At 42.5% G+C, this 10,154-nt stretch overlaps 1 protein-coding gene across 1 annotated transcript; it reads right to left on the reverse strand.

The window, feature by feature from the left end:
• Positions 1-1,154: 1,154 nt before the first annotated feature.
• THUMPD1 (THUMP domain 1 NAT10 acetyltransferase adaptor) lies at positions 1,155-8,848 on the reverse strand. The gene is made up of 4 exons (XM_088476144.1): positions 8,521-8,848; positions 7,221-7,404; positions 4,153-4,401; positions 1,155-2,078 (listed from the first exon to the last, which is right to left on the reverse strand). The coding sequence occupies exons 1-4, from the start codon at positions 8,719-8,721 to the stop codon at positions 1,828-1,830; spliced, it is 885 nt and encodes a 294-aa protein (XP_088332270.1). The 5' UTR covers positions 8,722-8,848; the 3' UTR covers positions 1,155-1,827.
• Between the last annotated feature and the right edge of the window lie 1,306 nt (positions 8,849-10,154).

Here is a 10,154-nt window from a genome sequence, read left to right on the forward strand (position 1 = left end):
ACCAAGGCCTGGTAACCAGTGATGTGCGGTGAGATTAATGGCTGGGGAAACACTGGCTAGTATCAAGAGCCAGATTTAAACATACATATATGAACCTGAGGGTTCATGTGGGCATTCTACAAGGGTGCAGCAGTATATAGTGCTGGAAACTTGGTGTGTTTTCATCAGGGATGTGCAGAAAAGGTAGGAAGGGGAGGCAGTGCCTCACCTGCCACACACTTTTTAATTTAAAATTCTTTCATTTTTTTATCCTTTTTATAGTGAAAACTCTGGAGTATACTGAAGTATGACAGGAAAGACTCTGCTAACCTGCCTCACCTGACCGCACAACACTGCTGGCAACATACATGGTATGTTGAAACGCTCTATTGCCCCTGAAACAAGTTCCCTTGTGGGGGGAATACACATCTACCACACTTTGTGGCAATACGTGACCACGTATTTATATAGTACAGGTTGAGTCTCCCATATCCAAATACTCCGAAATACAGAATATTCCGAAATACGGAATTTTTTTGGCATGAATGAGATAATGAAACCTTTAATTTTTGATGGCTCAATGTACACAAACTTTGTCTAAGGCACAAATTAAAAATATTGTATAAAATTACCTTCAGGCTGTGTATATAAGGTGTATATGAAACAAATGAATTTCATTTCTGTACACAAACTTTGTTTGAACCACAAAATTATTGAATATATTGTATAAAATGACCTGCAGGCTATGTGTATAAGGTGTATATAACACACAAATGCATACTGTGCTTATATTTGGGTGCTATTCCCAAGATATTTCATTATGGTATGAAATTATTCCAAAATACGGAATATTCAGTTATCCAAAATAGCCCTGGTCCTAAGCATTTTGGATATGGGAGACTCAACCTGTAGTTTTAGAAGCTCTACAAAACTAAAGATATTTATATAAAGTTGAGATTGTGGAAGTATACATTTTCCTTTTCTAACTTCCTATAATGGTTAAGGAAACGTGAAAAAAAATCGATGATTGGTATTCATAGCTCTTTTATATAAGGCAACTTGGATATTAGAGGTTTAGGTATTCTTTGAACTTTATCCCTTTTTAAGCCAAACTGCATTAATAAAAAAAACTCCAAAATATGACCAGTCTGAAACAAATAATACACACATAACAATAAAGAAAATAAAAAGCATATATTTATTTACAACATTTTTGACAAGTATTTCATTATACTAAATAAAACAAACATTCCACAAACCTGGGCCCTAAAAGGGTAATACACACTTTTCTAACACAAACAATGCTATTCATTTATTGCATTAGCATTAAATAGTTAGCAACCGCACAAAAAAAACTGCCTAAAACAACCACTAGATGGCACTATATGCAAATAGTATAATCAAGCCTGTTTAAAGCTATTGTCTGCATTTCTCAAAACACGCTTCACAATAACGCCATTAAAAAGGTATCCAATTGTCAATAAACTTTATGTGCACTAACAATTTATTACAGAGTCAAAAATGAAACCATCAAACAAAGCTGAGCCATTTACAGCAAGCTTATTCCAACTGCGACAAAACATCTATGCTCATTAACCTGAAAAAATAAAATAAAACACATCATACTTGCTTGCAATGCATAGTAAATTGCTATGTAAAGTAGCCCATAAACATGTCTTCAAACAGGTATTGGTATTAAAGAACCAGAATTCTAGGCTCAACTGCAAACCACTAAAAAACAACATGTTGAATTACAACCAGTTTTCTAACGTTCTTACATTTCACTACGCTACTAGGAAATCTCCAGTCCACTGGCAATCCTAACGCTGCTGACTGGCGCCGGTATGCTTAGGCGTCAGCTACAGGCGCTGGGTCACTCCCACTCTGTTCTGGCGCTTCCTTTTTGTCATCAGGAGGCGGGTCTTGTGGTTTCTCCTCTTGGTCATTCTTCACCACCTCCTGCAAGTTGTACTTCCTAAACAAGGTGTAGTCCTTCACTACACTCAGACAGCAGATACTTTTGATGATCTCCACCACAATGGTGTACTCCGGGTTACTCAGATCCACCTTGTTCTCAGAGTTCTGGCTGACAACTATTCCTAAGGTACAAATGAGATTCAAATACATATATCAGAAAATCACAATCAGGCTGCATGGAAAACAATGACATTTACATGTTAATTCAGGCAATTAAAAAGTAACAGTGTAATAGAACATAAGTGTAGAGGGAAAAGTGTAAAACCAACTGTTTTAGGCAAAATATTAAAATCACATTCAGTGAAATAATAGGATGGCGCAGTGAGACAGTGGGTACCAGTATTCATGTAGCTATCACAGAATAGGTCTACTTCACACTTACACTGCAAGCCAGGCATTCCACAGAAGATCTAGGCATAGTACATAACTACTGTAATGTAACTCTTCACTTTCTAGGAGCTATTGCAAATTTTAGCGCTGACAAAATTAAAAACTTGGCTTTAGGAAATGGTTTAAGACTGGGGGGACAGCTAGGACGCAAGAATGAAAACCTGATTAGAAGTATATCACATAAAAAAGGTGTTTAGGTTTAGCTCTCTTCTCTGGTGCTTATAGCACACTCTGGTCTGTATCTCAACAGTTTGTTGCATCAGCTGAGTGTGCTAGAAGCACCAGAGCAAAGAGCGATGCCCCAGGCAGGAAAGAGGAATTGCACAGGTTGTGACAGGTGCAGGGTGCTAGAATGAACACTATAATACCAGTGGTGTGCTCCACAACTATGTGTTGACTCGAGCAAACCTGCACTTAAACTATAGGCAAAATATAGCAGACATGAGCAGACTTTTCGCTTTGGAGCCTATAGCAGGTTGTTTTCATGGATGCGATTGTGCACAGTTTACATAGGGAGCAATCCATCTGGCTGCACTATTTTGCATGTGCTTTAAAGGCAGTATGCTCTCCAGTAACTCACAACACAATCATACACACATTCGCAAATGAACAGTAAAGTAAATTAAGCGAGTGCCTATTAAAATATTTTGTCAGTCAACACAGTTCTTCAGAGATGTATAAATATACATACAAGTTGACTTTTGCTGCTTTAATTTGTAAGCGGTACTTGAAGATACTATTCATCCACATGATCACAGTGTACTTCCTGCATCATACCTCATTTAAAGATCACTAACAAACTTAGGGGCACTACCCAGTGAAAAGGGTACAGTAAGAGAAAAGCTGAAACTTGAAACAGTGTAAAGTTCAAACAGGGCATACAGGAATGTCATAAACAGTAATGTTCCAAGTAAGTCAGTGGGTGCACTATAGCTGTCTTACATGTATGAAACCCAGTACATATAGAGGTTTGGGAAATGGCCAAGTCCAAATATAATTGGATTTTTAAAAGGTGTTAAAACAAACATTTCCACCTACCTGACCTAACTGATGGGAGGTCCCTCCGCTGACAGAGAAGGGAATAAAATGTTACTCCATGGTAAATGACATTGATTTTACCAGGGATTCCTCATACCCAACACAGGGTAAGGTGGAGTGGCACAGACCACTTGGGTACAGGGGCTGGGAACTGAATCTACTTTAAAGAATATAAAATACATTTTGCCTTAAGGAGAATCTATTACCAGGTTATTGTGATTTCTCTCACCATAGAAAGAACATTTAATTAGCTCACTCTTGCCCGATGCTGTATTAGGTATAGCCTGATAGAGGAAGCGAGCATAGTGTAGTCTGGTAGCTCCATGTAGAAGTCTAGTTAAAATTAAACCAAAAAGTGCTTACTCCCACGCCAGCTCCTCTATACCTTATATTTTACTATACAGGCTGGAGAAGGCCTGTTTGGAAGACCAGTACAGTGGGCTAAGTACTATTTCCTGGATAACTTGAGTCACTTGGAAACCTAGTTTTGTGTATGCTAATAACAGTGTGCACAATGTAGTAAAGGAATAGAATGACAAAAAAAATGTAATGACCGATCCACTTTAAGCTTATTTGGTTTGTGCAGCGTTCTGATGGTATTGTGGTTCAATCAATCAATCCATTATTTTATAGACTAATGGTTCCAGTACTGGTACCCGGGTCTAATATGAGTGTAGTGAGGACATTGCGCTGAGCTATCAGCTTCATCACGTAAAACAACTCGCATTGTGCGTTCAGCAGCCCCTTGAGACATGAAAATAACGATACCTGCCAGGTCTTTGATGACGTCATCCCTGTTCATATGACTGTTATTACGCGCCTTGTACACAACCTGGAAGGTTCCTTTGCTCGGAGCCTTGAACCATGGCTGAAAGAAAGTCTCTGCATACTTCTTAAGGTCCTGCGGAAAAGCTTTGCAGGTCCCAGTGACTGGCAGCATACGGAAGATTACCCGACTCTTCCTCTTCTTCGTAGTGTAAAGGTCTTTTAAAATGTGATGAACTAGTTTCTCAGGCTCTAAAAACATGACACATTTTCACCATCAGTTGTAATGTTGCTTATATGTTACACCCCCCCCCCCCCTTATTCCCATTCCAATCCTAAGTCTTAGATACATAGGGGTCAATTCAATTAGGAGCAAGGGGGGTGAGTAGCAGAGGAACACTCCTCCCTCGTGGCCCAATCTTGCCCCAGGCTCGTGGATATTTGTACGCAGCACTGTATAGCCACACACTGTTGCCTAATTTAAATTAGCCCATAATTATGTTGCATTTAAATATAATTATCAACATAATATTCTCAAGATACAGGGGTATAATTGTCAATTTCAGAAACAAACATGGCATTCATGATCCATATTTTCATTAATCACAATTGAGAGAGAGGAGAGCAAAGACTATTCCCAAATTTTTGTGGTTACTATGGTCTGTGATCCTTTAGACGTGAGGCAGCTACAGATCATGGCTAGATTTCATCTTGTATCTTCAGAATTAAAGATGTGATTACTAGGGATGCATCAAATCCTATGGGTGGAATAGGTGGAATTCAATGATTACTACGGATGCGATTTCCATTCCAGAACAGCAAATCGCGGCCATCTACATTGAGGTGCGCAGTAAAACTGCTGCTGCTGTAACTGACTGATATGTGAGCATCCGGGCAATGCTAGGAATTTAATTCCACCTGCAAATTTTTAGCAAGAGTGAGAATCGTATTCTTTAGACCCTTGCAGGTTTGTGCACCGGACATTCAGTAACAGCTTCTACAAGGTTAAACTATAAATGAGAATTATCATATATGCTGCTCCTGTTTAACGTTAATATACAAATCAGGATTCGGATTAATTGATTGCACAGCTAAACATAATCAAATCACAAAATATGGGGCAAGTGTCAACTCTAAAGCCATATGCAATCCTAAAAGGTATAAATGTTTTTTCTTAGTGAAACAATAGATATATTTATAATGGCTATCCGCTTAACTTCTTTCCACTGAGTAATATCTCCCATATAAATTCATTTACAATTTCATTTCAGCAACATGTACTTTGTAAATTGGCCCCAAAAGCTGACAATAGATCTGATTCTGAGTCGGAAGCAATGGCAATATAAATGTAACTTGTCGTTGTTCTTCAACTGTGTGTGCGTCTAAGTAGCTAAAACCTCGCACTGTGCAAGCAGTGCAACTTTTGAGATTACAAAACACAAACAAAATGTTGGGATTTGGCAAAAAGACCATCAAACCTAATTTATTAGTTAGATCAGTGATTTTCAACCTTTTTCAACTCGAGGCACACTAGGCAAGATTTTAAAATTGCCAAGGCACACCATCCGGCGATGCGGCGTGCACGACCTATGCAAAAACATACACATTGGCTCTCACAAAAAAAAAACCACGCATTGGCCTTCACAGGAATAAAACACATACAATGGCCCCAAAGATATAACACACATACATTGGCCCCCACATAAAAAAACATAACATAGGCCCCCACAGAAAAAAAAAACATAGGCCCCCACAGAAAAAAAAATAATAGACCCCCCACAGAAAAAAAATAACATAGGCAACCACAGAAAAAAAAAATAACAAGGACCCCCACAGAAACAAACAAAAAAAACAACACATTGCTCTCCACAAAATCAAATCATACTGGCTACCACAGCAAAAATAAATGTAAATTTTTTTAGACTTACCTGTCTGTCATCGGCTGCAGGTTCCCATGGTGCAGAGCTGTCAGCAGTGGCTGGCTGGTCGCGGGCGGCGAGGAGGAAAGGGCTTCCTGGCCGCTGGAGGGAGAGATGTACTGGCTGGCCACGGGCGGGTGGGAGATAAGAGGGGTGGCTGGTCACGGGCGGGTAGTACTGGTTGGCCGCAGGCAGGAGTTAGTGAAGGGGTGGCTAACCGCTGGCGAAGGTGGGAATACTGCCTGGTCGCAGGCGGGAAGGAGAGAAGGACTGGCTGCCGCGAGCGGGAGGAAAGGACTGGCTGAGACTCTGTTGGGGCGGGCAGGCAGGCCAGGCAGGCAACGCGGCATGCGTGACCTGTGATGTCCCGCTGCCGCGTTCAGGCAGGTCACGGCCCGGGCGTGCCCCTGAGCCACCCAGAGGAGCTCAGTGGCAGCGCTGCCCGGCCCACAGCTCTTTAATGTGACCGGCGGCTCTAGCGCTGCGGCACACCTCACAACCGCCCGCGGCACACTACTGTGCTGCGGCACAGCGGTTGAAGACCTCTGAGTTAGATGATACTACTGTATCTGTGTATATCTGTAATACCCCTTTTCCACCAAAATTCCGGGTCTGACCCGCAGTTGGAACAGGGTTCCTATCCAGATCAGACCCGAAATTTTGCCGACTCGGCGCCGCTCACACCGGAGTCGGGGGGTCTGCATAGACCCGGCTTTTCCGGCATGTAAGTGGTCGCTTGGAGATGACGTCATCTCCAAGCGCCACTGAAGCCAGACCAATCGGCCGGCTAGCAGCGCACTCCAGGTCATCATGACCCGGAGTGCGCTGTTCTCACAGCAGGGTTTCACGGGCTACGCCCGTATTAAACCCTGCTATTTACCTGGGTTGGATTGCCGGGTCACTCGACCCGGCGATCCAACCCTCTCCCCTTTTACACCTGGGAGCTGCCCAGGTTAACCCTTCAATAACCCGGGTTTTAGGTCGGTGTAAAAGGGGTATAAGTGATACGGACACTACACCTTGTACTTCCTCATATTTTACTAGTCATTTAAGGGGAATAATCTTCAGTTTATGTGATCTCTCTAATTCAGGTCAGTTCTGCATTACTTTGCTGAACAAGACAGAAACCCCATATTCTGTAACACATCTTACCAACATTCAGAGTCCTAATGAAAATCACATTATTGGCTCCACTCTCCACTAATTGAAACCTGCGTAACTTCTTCTCTGTTGATGAGCGAATTTGATCAACTTCCTTCTTCAATGCAGCTTCAATATCATCATCGTAGTATTCTTCCTCCTCACTGCCTGATTCTTTATCATCCTCTTCACAGAACTTAAAATGGATGGGAAAACAGCATTGATTAACGTCTTAAGTGACAAATGGGGCAGATAGCTTAAAGCTTAGAGAGAGTGATTAAAGTGGAGAGAGGAAAAGTACCAACCAATCTCTCCAAGATTTGATTATTCAGCCCCAAACGCCCTTATTATTATTACTATCATCCTTTATTTCTATGGCACCACAAGTGTTCCGTAGCGCCTTACAAAGTACATGAATAATTTGACAAGCGACTTACAGTACAATACAATATAGGACAATATACATTGCTACATTAGTGACCATAACACCTAGATATGCAACAGAGCGTAAGCAACCAAGTGTTAGGTGCCCTGGTGGGGGGTACGAAGTAGATGAAAGTAAAGTAAGGAAAAGCACAAGAGGGGAGAGGGCCCTGCTTGTAAGAGCTTACATTCTAAAGTGTAATAGCTTGAGATTTGTCTGGCAAGATAGTAGAATTAAAGTGGCAAATAGTTTTAATGTAAAAACATCCTTGTTTGCGGCTACTCAATCACAACATGTTACATAAGAGCCAAATTCATCTTTGTACACAAAAAACATGTACTAACACCAGCATTAGAATATGACCAGCCTACACAGTGGCAAAATGCGACCAATGTTGGTTTAAAAAAAAAAAGCAGACGAAGTAAAAATTTCCCCTAGCAAATACAGTCATTTATCTTTATAATTCTAACTTTATTATGGCCGTAATCAGAGAAGACAGTTTAGCAGAATCATTGCTAGAGTGTTCTATTGTGAGCACAATGTAACAGGATCCCTTAGGGAGATTTATCAAATGTTGGATAAAGTAGAGATAAATATAAGTACCAACCAAATCAGCTTCTATGATTATTCTAGCACAGCTGATTGATTGGTACTTTAACTCTCTCCAAGATTGGTTAAATCTCCCCCTCAGTGTGTTCCCACTCGCCATATGTGATACACAGGCTGACACATCCCTGCTGCCACCACAGCCCTGGGCAGTGTGAGGGACCATGTATAGTAGGTGATCATTACCTGTCTGGCTGCGGGGCAGGTTACTGTCAGTGCTGGGAGATGTAATGCGCATATATGTATATATAATGTGCACTGTGTGAGCCGCGGCCATCCTACCTGCTCCGCCCCGTACAGCCTGTCCCCGTACTCATTCAGCAGGCTGTATGCCTCCCCTACACAGCGCCTCTCGGTCATGTTGCAGGTGATGAGGACGCCCTGCATCCCCACCTCCAGCTGCCAGCAGCCCTTCTGCCGCTTGCAGACGCCCCGGTACTGGGACTTCCCCCTCTTCTTCCCCTTCTTTACTTGAGAGCTCATCCTGCAGCAGCCGGTACATACACACAAAGCTCCCGCACTCTCTCTCTCTCATACACGTGTCTCCCTCCGCGCCGCTCCTTCCCCCTGACATCATCGGAAAGCGCCCCCGTGGTGTATGTGACACTGTAATGATGGTTAGGTCTAGGGTTAAGTCTAGACTATACAGAGCTGATGGCACTGTGACGTCACACCCACGTGCCTCGGTCTGAAAGGGGGAGGGGCGGTGATGCTAACGGGGGACCAAAAGTGTCCCCTCGCCACAAATATATATTCCTCCTCTATGCCCTAGTGGATGGTAACGCAGGAGCGGTCCAGCCTCCTGCAGCGGTCACGTGGTGTCTACGTCACAGAGGTCCTTTCTCCAACTTGGAAATAGCAGCAACCCCCTCTCACCTCACTAGTTAGTGACTACGTCTAATCATTCATTACATAAACTGCTCACGAGGCTGAAGTTAGCTTCTTATTCATTTTCCAGCCTCTTATTCAGAACATGTTATATTAAAACATTTTTATCAACTAGAATCAATAATCTTACATTCAATAAACAAAATATGGTATCCATTAGACAAAACTCAATTGTATTTTGCTTGGCCCACACAGGTTTTGGCATACCTCCCAACATGACCCTCTCCAGGAGGGACACAATGCTCTGGTCCTGGACTTCCCTGGTAATTTATGATTGGTGGAGGCTCCAGAGCTGGGGCTGCAGCGCAGTTCAAAATTCAAATAGGGGAGTCACACCAACTGCCAGTGAGTCCCAGCCAGTGATGTTTGGCAGCATGTGAATGACAGTTGGTGTGACTCCCCTATTTGAATTTTGAACTGCGCTGCAGCCCCGCCTCTTACCAGGGAAGTCCAGGACCAGAGCATTGTGTCCCTCCTGGAGAGGGTCATGTTGGGAGGTATGGGTTTTGGGCATGACATTGGGTGGTAAAGTGGGCATCTGGACCAGATTGTCAGATTTTCTTTTTCATACCCAAAAGCTGGTTGGGCAAGGCCAATTGCAAGTGGGTCATATGTATGTGACCCCCTGTGTGGATTCCAAGTGTCAAATTTGTTGCCCAAGGCTAGTTATCCCTTGCACAACTATAACCACTTATTCAAATGTATTCATTGGTTCATGTGCCCACTTTAATGCCCTATTTCATGCATAAAACCTTGTTGGGCAAGGCCAATTGCAAGTGGGTCATATGTAAGTGACCCCCCTGTGTGGATTCCAAGTGTCAAATTTGTTGCCCAATGCTCTTTAACCCTTGCACAACTAAAGCTACTTATTCAAATATAGATAATCTGGTGTTTGTGCCCACTTTATAACCCTATTTCATGCCCAAAAGCTTGTTGGGCAAGGCCAATTGCAAGTGGGTCATATGTAAGTGACCTCCCTCTGTGGATTCCAAGTGTCAAATTTGTTGTCCAAGGCTCTTTAACCCTTG

Source organism: Taudactylus pleione, unplaced genomic scaffold (assembly GCF_031769625.1).
Source record: "Taudactylus pleione unplaced genomic scaffold, aTauple2 ptg000184l, whole genome shotgun sequence".
Lineage (NCBI taxonomy): Eukaryota > Metazoa > Chordata > Amphibia > Anura > Myobatrachidae > Taudactylus > Taudactylus pleione.